Source organism: Daucus carota, chromosome 6, assembly GCF_001625215.2.
Source record: "Daucus carota subsp. sativus chromosome 6, DH1 v3.0, whole genome shotgun sequence".
NCBI classification, from domain to species: domain Eukaryota; kingdom Viridiplantae; phylum Streptophyta; class Magnoliopsida; order Apiales; family Apiaceae; genus Daucus; species Daucus carota.
Genome location: NC_030386.2, coordinates 31,999,063 through 32,013,786, shown reverse-complemented (window position 1 = coordinate 32,013,786; position 14,724 = coordinate 31,999,063). Strand labels below are relative to the sequence as shown.

Sequence of the window (14,724 nt, the reverse complement as noted above, 5' to 3'; positions counted from 1 at the left end):
TTATGCTTTCTCAATAAAACATTCCAAATCTAATGAAGTGGGTTCTATAGCATTACCAATATACAAAGGAGACCAACTTTTCATCTGACATCATCTCTTTGTGTCTACTTTATTGTCATGACATCATCAATTTCCCAGTGCAAAACCAACTTTCAATAATATTATGATAGAATCTAAGAGGTCACAAATTAATTTGAAAATAGTACTTTGAGTAGCTTAAGAAAAATTACTCCGACTAGTAGTAGTATTAAAGTAAACATGGAATTCACATTCAGACAAATGGTACCCCAAAACTTAGCTTGCAGATACAAGCATCTTAGATTTGATAGACCCCACAGAATCCTGACTAAATATTGCCAGTTCATAGAAAGTGAATCGTTTCATTTCTTTCGCCCACAAATTTAAATCAGGGGTCCTGCATATTTTAAAATTATCCCACGTTAACTTCAACTCTGAGAATTTTCTACGAAACATATGTTTCAGTTCTCCCTATCAGCTATGAAGATTTCTGGACAAAGGAGGATCAACAAGCAGAGAAATAATTACAGCCCGATTAAATCCCAGATTAAATACAAGTAGGACACATCCCACTCTGGAAAAAGTTTGTAAACTAAAAACAAAAATCCTATTCTTGAGTTATCTGGCCTTCCTCTTTGTGCAATCCACTCTATAAACTTAGTTCAGACGTTGACCGACACTGATGAAATTTTAGTGCTCCTCCTAAAGTTATCCTATGCTAACTTAAATACAAAAATTTTCTGCAAAACATTCGTTTTAGTCGACCAGAGATGCAGTGTCAGATGTTATTGCGCTGGTCCAGAATTCTGCCTTATTCTACTGCTATAAACTATAAGAATTCAGCACGGAGGATCAAACAGCAAAGTGATGATGAAAGGGCAAGGGAAGCTCAGATTTTTGGCAAGTAGGACACATCCCACTTTGTGCAAAAAATCCTTTTTCTTGGGCTATTGGGCAAACTGTTTTAGATAATTGGATTAGTTTTCTTTCAAACTATATAAATTCTGCTTATTGACATGAGGCAAAAACATGCGCCAATCTCCGGCCTTCCTCTCCCTGCAAGCACCAAACCGAAGAAGCTGATCGTGTTTCCACTTCCATAAAATTAGTAATATATGCATATGTTTCTTTTCCTATAAAAGCATCAGGCGGACATTGAAGTGTAAAGTGTAATGATACAATTGGTAAAAGGGACATAAATTACGGTAGTGATAAACACCAACTAGAATTAAAATTTAATAAATATATGTAAATCTGTTGTTTGAACACAATAATCTGAAAGTTTCAGTTACTTATTTACCAAACCTCCTAATAAGAAAACCAGTGTTGTCACAACAAAATAAATCAGAACAAGTGAACACTTGATGTTTCAAGTAAAGATCAGTCAACTTCAATCAAGCTTGTGGTCATTGACCCCCGTATGTTTTTGGACATGCTCTGGGACAACAGGATCAGGCTCCCCAGCAGCCTATAAAACAAGACATACCATGATTTATCTCTATGCAAAATTAGACAGCAGAAAGGAAGTGTAATTGAAATTCTGGAAATGATTGTTTCCAACACTACTTCAGTAATCTAGAAACTCTTGAAATGTCCTTATAATGGAAGAGCCAGAAGGAAACACATAAATGGAATATAGCGGACTAATTCTGGACAGTAAAGAAAAGCCAAGTAGCATCTCCCAACTCCAAAATAAGGAGTGCTCAAATAAACATAAAAGCAGCGCCCAGTTTAATAGCCAATGGTAAAATATAGACCTAGCACTATTATTATATTTCAGAATTATCAGGTTAGCCAGACTAAATGATTGTAGTATAGTACACAATCTTATATGATTTCCTATGTAATATAAGAATTGTTCAAGCTCAAGTTAACAGGAGTTACTACACACGAGCAAGACAGATAACAAGGGATTAATCATGTAAGTAGCATTAAGCTGAATCCAAGCAAATCAGAAAGACTGATTAAACAAATATTCCAGCAATAATGAATGATCTATTATTAATCATCAATAGGGTCTGCCGCATCCTATTCTATCTGGAAATGTTTATCTTCAAGAAAAATGATAATTAATTTTGGTCGAGTGGGTTATATAAAATATGATCCCTTATCTGAGGGCCTGAGGCAAAAGCTCAAGACTAGGCAAAAAAACAGAAAAACTCAAGCTTCAATTTAAACTGCAATTAAATACTTCCACCCTCCATATTAACCAAAGTCTGGCATTTTAGAATATAGTGTAGGGACTTGGGGCCGTCCTCGCCTTTTGATGGCCCAGGGGAGATGAAAAAAATATGAACCCCTAAAGCTAATGCTCAAGTTGTTAACATAAAATTTATAACAGCAAATAACCATCAACCGATTAACAACAATAGTCAAAGATAATCTTCTCAAATATTTCTAGATGGGAGATAATTAATAATGGTATTAAGATCGATATTTACCGATATGTATTTCTTAGTGCAACATATTGCTATAACTAGCAAAGGTTTTAGGATTTAGAAAACTCAAAAATCCATCTATTTATTGTAATTAATCCATTCAGGTTTATTTTTACTACTTCTTTCAAGAGCAAGTCCAACCATGTCCTAGTAATTGCCTCGTAAAAGCAATTAAACAAGTCCAACAATGTCCTAAGCTAAAATTTAAGAGCATCTCGAATAGGATCCTCAATCATTTAATATATATATATATATATATATATATATATATATATATATATATTGTTCATAATAAGTTAATACATAAAATAATGTGACAACTCCAACACTATCCTTCATACTTGCTCTCTATTTATATATTATTCTTATTTGAGGAAAAAATTGGAGATGGATATGGAAGGAAGTGAATGGAATTAGGTGGAAGTGAGTATTATTTACAAAAAATAGTTAAGAGCACCTAAATATTCTTTAAACGAGAGGAGAGAGAAGAGGCTGTTACATTTTTAAAGAGCTTCTAGGAATCTGGAATCTATTGGGACACTAATTCTAGATTTCTTCTTCAAAGTTAAGAGCTTGTTTGAAGATCATGTTGAGTGTTGGAGATGTTGTATGGCACTTGGAACAAATGAAAGGTCCAACAATGTTCTAGTGATGCCTTAAAACCCTAACGACATCCAACATGTCTTATTTTTAAGGCACCACTGTACATGTACTAAATAATTTTTCTCAATTAAAAAATTCACTTGGCATTTGAAAACATCTCTCTCCTCTCATTTCTCCCTTCCGTCCAAGTTATTCAAATATATTATTAATCTAAAACAAGGCCCAATTATAAAGCATGTTATTGAAGTTCATACACAAAAATAATGTCCTAAATCACCACTAAGACACTGCTCTTTATTATATTTTTAAGGCACTTGCTAGGAGATCGTTGGACTTGCTCAAAATATACTCCCTCCGTCCCATAATAAACGTCTCTTTTTTTTCAAAATTTTTTCACGCATTTCCAAGCTTATAAAAAGCATACTTGTAGACATTATTTTCTCGTATTTTTTATTTTGTATTAAAATTTGAACTTCTCATTTTTATACAAAACAATAAACACCAGAAAATAATATCTAAAAGTATGTTTTTTATAAGCTTGGAAATGCGTGAAAAAAACTTGAAAAAAAAGAAGACGTTTATTATGGGACGGAGGGAGTAATAAAATAATGTTCTAGGACCTTATTTTGGTGTATGAACTCCAACAACATGTCTTATAATTGTGCCTTATTAATAAAATATTATATTTAAATTACTATTTGAGGGAACAGAAAATATGAGAAGAGAAATGCATTCAGGAAGGAAGTGAATTTTTTTATTAATAAATATGATTTAGGAGATGTATAGTAATGCCTAAAAAACAAAGCACATGTTGGATATCCTGGTGTTTTAAGGCATCACCTGGACATTATTAGAGTGCTTCTTTATTCCAAATGCTTTAAATTTTAGTTCAGAACATTGTTGGACTTGCTTTAATTTTACAAGTCTATATTCTCATTTTGCCGGACAATAGATGGAGATGGGTAAACTAACAAGTACCCAAAAAAAAAAAAGATCTGTAATTAATGCTAGAACTATGGGTGGATATAAAAGGAAAAACATGGCTTTGACATTCTTCTTTAGTTTCACAATATTCCGGTTCTTATTATCCTCTACTATAGTATAACTAGCACAACTATATGATATAGTTGCCTTTCCTTTTCACACATGATCAACTCATTTTTTACATGTGTTTTACATTCTTTCCTCAATCCCACATAGGCCTGCAAATAACAAGCCTAATTCTTAAAAAGAAGCCCAAAACATGCCCAACTTATATCATATGCCACCTTAAATGTCGGCTTTTGAGCATTATGAAGTACATGCTTTCTATAATATATCAAGATTTCAAAAGCTGGAAAAACAATAAAAGATGTAGAAGTCTATACAATGGGATTGGCAAACCAAGGACAATTTCAAACTGAATAATTGTTTTGGCAAAATGATAATAGACTGAAAATCCAGTGAGTTAGGGAATCAAATGAAATTTGTACCAATTCAGACCTTTATCCATTTCTTCCTACCAATCTAGACTATAGTTCAAATTCCCCAAGTTGAGATGAATGCTTTGTTCTCCTCCTTACTCATTTTCTACACATGCATTTTCGTATAATATGTACACATATTCATTTTGTAATTGATTCTTCTTTTTATCCTTCACCCCACTACTTTTTTAATTTTTAATTTCATTCCTACCTCATCCCAATCCTCCTGACCAAACTGAGCATTAGTCCTTCAATACTACAGATCTTTCTTGCCTTTTCAAATTAAAAAGCAATCTCATTGAGCTTTAGGAATGACTGAAGTGCTATTATACATTTCAATAAATGGAATTAAATAAAAAATTCCAAATCTTTGGTGGTTTTTATGACCACTAGACTTACAGAAAATTAGAGAATTAGATCTCTGTCTGTAATTCAGACAGCTTATTAATCAAGTGACGTATTCAATGTCATATGATATAATTTACTTGAGGAAAATACACACAAATGGAAGTAACGACACTATTGTCACTATTCAATAAGCACAAATCCTACCCCTAATACCCAATCAATCATAACACACATTTAATTGCAACATAAATAAACCTTCTTACACAATCTTAATCAACACATCCATCCAACACTTCATGCTAATAGCTTCCGTAATAAACAAACAAACAAAACCAAGAGGATTAACAAGACATACAGTATCATTAATCTTGTTAGCTGGCGGCTTGTAAGGACAAGCCGGTGGCGCCCTTTCTGGCCTCCTATAATCCCATCCAAACAACCTGTATACCTTAACCTATAAACCATAAACATACACACATATATTACTAATATATTAAAATTGGGTATAATATTAATCAACAAAGAAACAAATAGATAGATTACCATGATGCGATCGAATAAGAGAGGTAAAATGTTAACGATTGGCAACAGAAAAAGAGGCAAAAGACAGAACAGGCAGACCTGTACATATAATTAAGGTGGAATTAGTAATTCATAAGTAAAGCATAAACAAATATTGAAGATTAACATAGGAAGTCAAGGGAGGAAAGAGAATTGGGGATCACCATGTTTGTGTTTGGACAGGAAGACTTGTGTTGCTGTTGCGTTGATCTCTTGATTTTGATTTAACCTTAACCCCAACCCCCAGCTTACAAGTTGCAAGTTTAAACACCTTCTGTCTAATTCGATTTTAACTATGTTTACGTCATACGCGCAAAACTAATTTATTAAAGTTATTATTTTGTTCTGACTTCTGATAAAAAAGTTATTATTCTATATCTTATTAATGCTTTTTTTTTTTCCGTATAGTATGTACACTACTATGAATTATTACGATAAACATATAGGGGGTGTTTGGATTAAGGTTGAGAATGGGAATCGGGAATGAGAATGGAGTGTATGGGAATGAGGGTTAATGGGAATGAGAATGGCATGGTAACCCAAGAGGTGGTAAGGGTATGTTTTAACCACCTAAAAGGATTGGAGTTCTCATTTCATAACACCAAATAACTAATCCAAACACTTGTCATGAGATTAAGATTCTGATTCCCGTTAACCGGGTTCATCAACCATGAACCAAACACCCCCATGTTTTTTCTCTTGCGAGGGATAATCCTATAGTTGACTATTTTAATTTTAATTCAAATATCTATTTACTATTTAAGATTGTATCTAAAGTAATTTTCATAGTACTCTCCAAATAAACTACACTAACAAATATACATAGCTCAAGCAAAAGTACAAAACCACACCAACAAATATACATAGCTCAAGCAAAAGTACAAAACCACCCCAACTATTTTTAGATAGCCCTGCCTACTTTTCCTTTTTTTGGACAGAATAACCCTGCCCACTAGGGGTGTGCACGGGTCGGTTCGGCTCGGTTTCTACCTAAAATTGTTACCGAACCGTGTATTTCGGTTCGGTTCGGTTTTTAGGTAGAAATCGTAACCGCACCGTTTCAAACGGTTTTTTTCGGTTTGGTTAACCGTTAGTCGGTTTCGATTTTTTCCGGTTTTTATATGATTAGAAGCTACTATACAAATTTAATACTTTTATTAATTTTAGAAAAATATTTATATGCTTATTATATCAATTTCTCTTACTAAAATATATAATTAACATATTGTTGCACATATATATATAATATGTTATATATAATAATATATAATAAATATTGTATTTTTATTATATATTATATAAACGGTTTGGTTTTTTGGTTCAAACTACTATACAAATTTAATACTTTATTAATTTAGAAAAATATTTATATACCTATTATATCAATTTCTCTTACTAAAATATATAACTAATATATTGTAGCGCACACACACACATATATATATAGTAATAAATATTATATTTTTATTATATATTATATAAACGGTTCGGTTTTTCGGTTCGGTTTTAGGGGTAAAACCGTAACCGTTACCAAACCGTTATATCGGTTCGGTTCGGTTATGGTTTTTGTCGGTTACGGTTTTTTTCGGTTTGGTTTTTCGGCTCGGTTTCGGTTTTCCGGTTTTTTTTTCTCACCCCTACTGCCCACTTTGTTTGATAATTGATATACTTCAATAGTTAAATCTAATGAAGAAGTCGGATCCGGATCCATTTCATGTTCAACACAGCAGGCAGCAGCAGTGCTAGCGTTGGACCTGCTCCCCATTCCTTTTGAGAAAATTTTGGGCCTTCTCCATCCATTATTAAAAGTCGTTAGTTGGAGCGAACTATATTGAAGCTGAACCCACATCTCTGCATCAGACCGGTTCATTATGAGGCCCATTAAGCTATCCTAAATGAAGAAGAAAAAAAATCATATCTCATTTTAAAAGCTGTTTCCCTGCTTGTAGAAAGTAAATCTGATCGAGTACATAACTTGGAAAACGTTAATGTTTGTATTAAATAATTAAAGTAAATAATGTTTGCAGAAAAAAATTGAAATGAATTTATTGTCGACTAATTCATAAGGCTGCGTGATCCATGTAGTTTGTATTTTGTAATTTGTTCCTGCATCTATTCCAATAAAAAATTGGTTCCAATTATGGGCTCCCGGTAGTAAAAAGACTTGGCTCATACCAAATTGGCAACTGATCGTTGGTTAAAGCAACACTGGTTAGCATGCTGCATGCATCCAACAAAACACGTCAATGTTGCTTTCGGTGGTGTACGTTTTCATAACATAATTATATGCATGCAACTACAACTAGTGTACCATGTGAAGCCCCCATAGTCAAATAATAATGCTAACTGCTATACTGTTCCCACTCTACTTTCTTCCTCTAACCGTTAAATTCAAATCACAATCATCATCACTGCTCTCTTATCCACTTGCGTTGATGCCTCAACATACATATATGTACTCTTTTTATTAGATGCCTTTGTGAAAGAGATGGAAATCTAACATCTTTCCAATTCATTCCCGTTACTTTCACATCACACGCCTGTTTTCATCTACATTATTGTCGTCTTTGAATCCTCTCTGGTCCATATGCATGCATTATTTCTCCATTTTCGACACGGGCTGTTTGAGTAAGTTTGAAAAAAGTAATTTATTATTTAAAATGAAGGAGTGAATTATATGCAAGAAGTTGGAAGAAGTAAATTATAAGTAAAAAGTTGGTCAGGAGTTATCAGTTATTAAAAATGTTCCGATATCTTAAAAGCGTGGATCACAAAAAAAGTGGGAAGCCATTCTTTGATTTTTTTATTATTCTGTAAAGTTTTACAAATTATTTACTCTGTTGATTCAACCGGATCGATGATGGATTACATGATTTCTTTTACGCTGAGGAGTTCAGAAAACAAAAATCAGAAGTGAGGATATATATAATGGTAAAAAATATATAACAGCCATGCTATACTAACAATAACCAAGAAAGACAAAAAATAATGAAGTGGGAGGTGTAGGCCTTTCTGTGTTCCCTTTTCATTTTGTTTCATTCTCTGTCTTGGTCCTCCCTGGGGCGTGCTGTTGAGGAGCTTGAGCCTGTTGCCATATTTACAGCCTGCCCATGTGAAAACCTCTGCAGCTGTATCATACGTGAGTAACAGCCATCAGGGTAGTTCTTTAGTAGATGTGAATGTGAGCCTTGTTCTGCCACTTTTCCGTCGTCGATGACTCCAATGACATGAGCGTTTCTTATTGTGGATAGGCGGTGAGCCACGATGATGGTGGTCTTTCCAGAGCAAGCACGCTCCAGAGCCTCTTGCACACACCTTTCAGATTCGGCATCTAGTGCACTTGTGGCTTCGTCAAGTAGCATTAGTTCTGCCTTTCTTAGAAGAGCTCGAGCAATGGCAATTCTTTGCTTCTGTCCTCCGGATAATTGAACTCCTCTTTCGCCAACAAAAGTTTTGTAGCCATCTGGCAATGATGAAATGAATTTGTGGGCATTAGCTAATGTTGCTGCTTCCGTTATCTCGGCTTCTGTTGCTGATTCATGGCCGTAAGCAATGTTGTCGTATATGGTTGTTGCAAATAGACTTGGTTCTTGTGGGACTACTGCAATGTGACGCCGCAATGTCTTGAGATTGTATTTGCGAATGTCTTTGCCATCAATTATAACACGCCCGGATGATGGCTCATAGAATCTCTGAACAAGTGCAATGACTGAGCTCTTTCCACATCCGCTAGGGCCAACAAGGGCAAGAATTTTACCAGCTCGAGCCCGAATACTAAGGTCGCGGAAAACTGGCATATCAGGGCGGGATGGATAAGAAAAGTCCACATGTTTCAGTTCCACTTCTCCACGAATTCGATCAGGCATCGGGGTGGAATCTGGATCATCAGGTTCAATTTCAGTTTTGCGGTCAAGGAGGTCAAAGACAGACTGCATGGCTCGACCACCTTTAATGAAGTCAGGGGCTAGGGTCAGTGTTTCAGCCGCACCATTTGCGGACACCATTAGAACCATGAAAACTCTGATCGTTTTGGAGAAGTCAGAGATCCCATGCTTCACAAGCCAGGATGCATACCAAAGACCAAGGGCATATGAAGCATACAGTAAAAACTGGGCTATCCCATAACCACTCCCAGCAATTTGACCCTTCCAAAAACAGCGGCGTAGTGGAGTTTCTAGGTTGGAGGTGAAAAGTCTGACAATCTTGGACTCTGAATTAAAGGCCGCAACAGTTCTCACATTTGCAACAGCTTCCCCAGCTAATTGTGTGGCTTTGGCATGCGCAGCTTCCAAGTCCCCAGAAAATCCTTGCATGAACATTTTCTGTGGGAAGTAGAGTATACATAAGTGACGAATTTAATAACTAGTAAATAGAAACTATGACTAATATGAACAATAAAATTTAATCACAGGGGCATTTTTACCAAAAAAGATTTATTTTAGACATAATACTGAAGATAAGCAACATTATATGGTGACAGATATATGTTTGCACCGTAATTTTTAAGAAGTACAAGTAACTACAGGCACCCTTTAAACACAATCATAACTGTTTTGCCACAAATTTCTGGTTGGTCTTTACATGTGCCAGCTTCGATCGCTCAACTTGTTATGACCTAACAATCATCTCATGTAGATGTTAGGCAAAACTTTCATTTAATTATTTTAATTAGATAATAGACATGCAAGCTCAAAACCTTATCGAAACCAAAACATAGCTGAACATCTATGTTCCTAAAAACAGGGTTTGTCAATATTATCTACACCAAGCTATTACTGATTTTTAGGAAACTATATTTACTGTAATTTGTAAACTCGCCATTAAAAGCATACCTGCAAAACAGTGGCTGCAACAACAATTGGGAAAACGGCAATGAGGACCAGGGCTAGGCGCCACTGTAAAGCAAAGCCAACAGAGCAGGCAACTAGCAGAAGTGCTGAGTTCTGCATGATTACTGAAATTCTATCCCCAATGGCTGACCTAACGTTATTGGCATCAAGAGCTAGCCTAGCTGCAATTCTAGAGCTCTCGTTTTCCTCCTGATCGAACCAAGCCATTTCATTCTTCAGAACTGCTGTCAACATTTTCTCTCTTACCCGTTTAGTCAAATTTTCTCCTACTACATCCCAGAAAAAGTGCTGCAGTGTGTTAAATATCAGCGCGGCTGATGAGACACCAATCAACAGATAACAGTATTTTTCAATTTCTCTAATCATGTAAGCGTGGTCTTGATTGTAGTAAACACTAAGAACAACACTGAGGACATATGCAAAGAACGCACTGAGGGTACCACAAACAACAGAACCTACTGAACCAACTAATGCATATGGCCATTCTGGAGAATTCATTTTTGCCAACCGCCAGAAGGAACTAGCTTGCTCCTTGAATGCAAGCTTTTCAATTCTGTAACCTGGATATGATACATCGAGGGATAGGCTAAAGTCAGAGGTGGAGAAATCAGATAAGCGACGTGAGTATGGTGACCGTCCATAGGATGAATTCCTGGTGATTATAGGTGAACTCACTGAATTTCTTGCACTAGAAGGCCTGCAAAAGAAGAACTGTCAATTAATAAATGATCATCCTGATTGCACCCACAAGACATCGGTAAGCTTCTAATTTACAGTGTAGTGGTACCTTGCACTACTCTTTCTAGCATTATTTATGGCAGTTTCATGTGCAACTTCTTGCAGACGAATGAGTTTGGCATAAGTCCCGTTCTCTCCTTTGAACATGAGCTCGTCATGGGTCCCAATTTCAGAGACGCTACCCTGGTGCAGGACGGCAACAAAATCAGCCTTCCTGATTGTGGATAGTCTGTGAGCAATGACAAGAGTTGTTCTACCAATCATGAAACGGTCAAGGGCTTCTTGAACTAGCTTCTCTGACTCAGAGTCTAGCGCACTTGTTGCTTCATCCAATAGCAAAATTGCTGGATTTTTCAGCATTGCTCTTGCTATAGCAATCCTCTGCTTTTGTCCACCAGAGAGTTGCAATCCTCTCTCCCCTACCTACAAATATCTTAAATTTAGTTTTTCAATTTTTTTACTGTTTTCAATACATTGTGTCAAATTTTACCTGTCCAATTATTGTCAACTTGAGCAAAACAAAGGGATAATGAAATAAAGGCTTGCACACAGCAACTAGAGTGTAATAAAAGCTAATAATTACATAGTTGCTGTTACTAAAATGTTGATGCGCAATTATCTCCATTTTCTGTGATCCCTTCTACCAGTTCCCAAAAAACACATAAATATATTATTACTTTTATTTCTATTATTTTATCATTATCATATTCCAATTGGTTTCCCCATTCTGCCAAGTTCAGAAATCCCTGTTTGTTCCTGAATAGATAAAACCTAATTTGTATCTGCACATGCCATGTTGACTGAGACCATGTTGTACCTTTATTTAAATAAATGCGTATATGACTAACCACCTACAGTGTCTTTCCCTTTTGACTTTTGAGAAGTTAGGTTTATTTGTTGACCAAATAATGCATTTGGTCTTTAATATAAAGACAAAGAAGATGGCAACAAAAATCAGACAGGGCTACTCCCCTCTGTTTAATAAGATCTATCACTACCTTCACCGTCCAGGCAACTACTAATGCACATTATTTAAATTCATCATAAACTCAGTACCAACAAGCTTGAGTGCAGAATATACCATAAGGATACTTCTGTCTCAAAGAAAATATTTTCTGACAATAATAGTAGATTAAAGAAGGTATATGTAGTTAAATGAGAAACCTGTGTGTCATAGCCATCAGTGAGCTTGATGATAAAAGAATGAGCATTGGCAACTCTAGCAGCTTCTTCGATCTCGACGAGGCTTGCATCAGGCCTACCCAGGAGTATGTTTTCTTTAATTGTGGTGGCAAATAGTGCTGGCTCTTGGCTCACCAGTCCAATCTGCTGCCTCAACCATCTAAGCTTTAGGGTCTTTATATCGTTTCCATCCAATAAAACTTGACCTGGAAACATAATTTAACATAATAAATATCTGCTGACAGATGCATTAAATCTGTCTGCTTTGACATATGAATGTTATACCTGAGGTGGGATCATAAAACCTCTCAATGAGGGAAACAACAGTGCTCTTTCCAGATCCACTGCTTCCAACTAAAGCTATGGTCTTTCCGGACGGCACACTTAAGGAAAAATTGTTTAATATTAGTACGTCTGGCCTGGAAGGATATGAAAAATCTACGTTTTTAATCTCGACTTGTCCTAAAACTGATTCTAGTTCCAGGCCCGTTTCACTGTTTCTGTTAACACTCGGTTTGTGATCGATAATTAGGAAGATTTTAGCAGCTGCAACTCTTGCCTTTGCAAATGCAGCCATACTTGGGGCAGATTGTCCTAAAGCACTGTAATTACAAAAGAACATATTTAAAATCAACCATAGATTCGACTATATATATACAGTATAACGCAATGCTGTAAAATACTCACATTCCCCCTATCATAACTGAGAACATTGTGGCTATAGCAAGTCCCCCATTAGTGTAATGGTGCCTCACCAGATAACCTCCATACCAAAGCAAAAGAGCATAACAACAAAAGACAGTGAAGTACGTAGCCCCGAGTCCCAACCCCTTCGAGAATCCACTCTTGTATCCGAGCCTTTGGGCAGTCTTCAAAGCAGACGAGTATGCTTTAAGAGCTCTGGACTCACCGACAAATGCGAAAACCATCCGAATTTGACCAACTGTCTGCAGTTTCACTCGAAATAAGAACACCCATGTGCCAAAAATTAGAAAAATGATTAAAACAATCACATTGCCTCACCTGCTCCGCAATATTTCCGGCCTGAGAAAGAGCTTCTTGGGTCTTAGCAGAAAGCTTAGATAATGTAATTTGGTGGATAGCACCAATCACAGCTATAAGAGGAACAACCGCAAGTGTGACCAAAGCTAATTGCCACACAGCAGTAAATCCCACAACAAATCCAGAAACAAAAGTTGCCATATAGTGAATGAAATTCCCCAACTGCACAAATAACAAGAGAGTACCGGGCAATTCAGCCACCATGTAATACGAAACAGAGCATAAACACAGAGACACAATTGAAGTTTATATCTTAAGCTGTTTGATTCTGTTACCTCAAACCCTTACCTTTTCACTAATAGCATCTTGGACCATGACAGCATCCGTGTTGATCCCAAACACAACATCTGAAGTCCTAACTTCAGTATCGAAAAATTGAACATCTTGATTCAAAGCTGATTCTAAGTACTCAATCCTCATTTTAGTTGTTTGCCTCTCTCCAGTCCACATCCAACAAGATATCTCTGCAAATCTTTCTCTATTAGCATATTAACAAGTCAAACCAAAAACCCATATAGCCTACTAATCCTGCAACACATTCTCACCTGCCCATGAAGAAGCCCAAATTGCAGCTCCAACTATAAGAAAGTAAAATGCATACTACAAACAAAAAAGAGAGCTTTAATGAGAGTGTGCATGACATTACATATATTCAAATAATCTCTGTAAAGAATCATCACCTTGAGTACTTCTTGAGTCATCTTATCAATATTGTCAGCATTAGAACCAAAAGAATTCACAAGATCTGCAAAGAATCTAAGAAACACAGGCAAAGAACAGCCATGAACAAAGGCACCCACAGTGCCCACAATCATCAAAACATAATCTAATCTATCAGCAAATCTGAAGAGCTCTAAAAACCCAACTGCAGCAGCCTGCTTCTTCTTATCTTCATCAATCTTCTTGCTGCTCCCCTGATCAGAACTACCCTCCATCTCTGTTTTACACTTTGCTTCTTGAAAAAGCTCTGCTTCTTCTTGGGCTTTATCTAATGGAGTTGCTTGAGGTTCACTAAAGGTTTGAGCTTGTAAATGAGTGTGAATTTGAGGGGGAGGTGTTGAAACAACAAGCTGAATGCCTTCAGTTTCAGAACATTTCCACTGCTCTGATGATGATACAGTGCAAGTATTATTATTGTGATTGCTATTATTATTGCTCTTTATTTCCTCCTCCTCATATTCTTGTGACATTGCTTTGCATTTACGAACAAACCATCCTCTCCCTCCTCTTTTATCTTCTCTCTCCATCACTTTATTTTTTTATCTTTACATTTATTCTTGGATCTCAGTTATTGTTTATTTTAAAATAACAGCAGTTATATAATACAGGCGGCACTTCCCCGTCAACATTTATTTATGTCAAATCTTTTTCCTGCTTATTGTCCGCGAATTTTAACTTAAACACGGATTGATAAAAAAAAATCTATATATAAATTTGGATTTTAAATAGTTGATTGAATAT

The 14,724-nt window shown here is 35.9% G+C and overlaps 2 protein-coding genes across 2 annotated transcripts; both read right to left on the bottom strand.

The window, feature by feature from the left end:
* Positions 1 to 1,241: 1,241 nt before the first annotated feature.
* On the bottom strand, positions 1,242 to 5,735 carry LOC108224806 (uncharacterized). Its single transcript, XM_017399533.2, has 4 exons — positions 5,596 to 5,735; positions 5,414 to 5,491; positions 5,226 to 5,324; positions 1,242 to 1,486 (listed from the first exon to the last, which is right to left on the bottom strand). The coding sequence occupies exons 1-4, from the start codon at positions 5,596 to 5,598 to the stop codon at positions 1,409 to 1,411; spliced, it is 258 nt and encodes an 85-aa protein (XP_017255022.1). The 5' UTR covers positions 5,599 to 5,735; the 3' UTR covers positions 1,242 to 1,408.
* Positions 5,736 to 8,323: 2,588 nt separating this feature from the next.
* On the bottom strand, positions 8,324 to 14,548 carry LOC108227230 (ABC transporter B family member 1). The gene is made up of 10 exons (XM_017402274.2): positions 13,944 to 14,548; positions 13,809 to 13,863; positions 13,552 to 13,727; positions 13,225 to 13,425; positions 12,889 to 13,148; positions 12,487 to 12,803; positions 12,184 to 12,407; positions 11,069 to 11,442; positions 10,264 to 10,978; positions 8,324 to 9,753 (listed from the first exon to the last, which is right to left on the bottom strand). Exons 1-10 carry the CDS (start codon positions 14,508 to 14,510, stop codon positions 8,467 to 8,469), a joined length of 4,176 nt encoding a protein of 1,391 aa, XP_017257763.1. The 5' UTR covers positions 14,511 to 14,548; the 3' UTR covers positions 8,324 to 8,466.
* Between the last annotated feature and the right edge of the window lie 176 nt (positions 14,549 to 14,724).

What these genes read in the sequence shown, in the direction of transcription:
- LOC108224806 (XM_017399533.2), bottom strand. An exon ending in TCTTATTCGATCGCATCATG is followed by an intron (nt 5,325 to 5,413) that starts GTAATCTATCTA and finishes TATGGTTTATAG; the next exon opens with GTTAAGGTATACAGGTTGTT. An exon ending in CTAACAAGATTAATGATACT is followed by an intron (nt 1,487 to 5,225) that starts GTATGTCTTGTT and finishes CTTGTTTTATAG; the next exon opens with GCTGCTGGGGAGCCTGATCC.
- LOC108227230 (XM_017402274.2), bottom strand. Translation starts at nt 14,510, where the DNA reads ATGGAGAGAGAAGATAAAAGAGGAGGGAGAGGATGGTTTGTTCGTAAA. An exon ending in AAGATGCTATTAGTGAAAAG is followed by an intron (nt 13,426 to 13,551) that starts GTAAGGGTTTGA and finishes TTATTTGTGCAG; the next exon opens with TTGGGGAATTTCATTCACTA. An exon ending in GTTTTATGATCCCACCTCAG is followed by an intron (nt 12,408 to 12,486) that starts GTATAACATTCA and finishes TTATGTTTCCAG; the next exon opens with GTCAAGTTTTATTGGATGGA.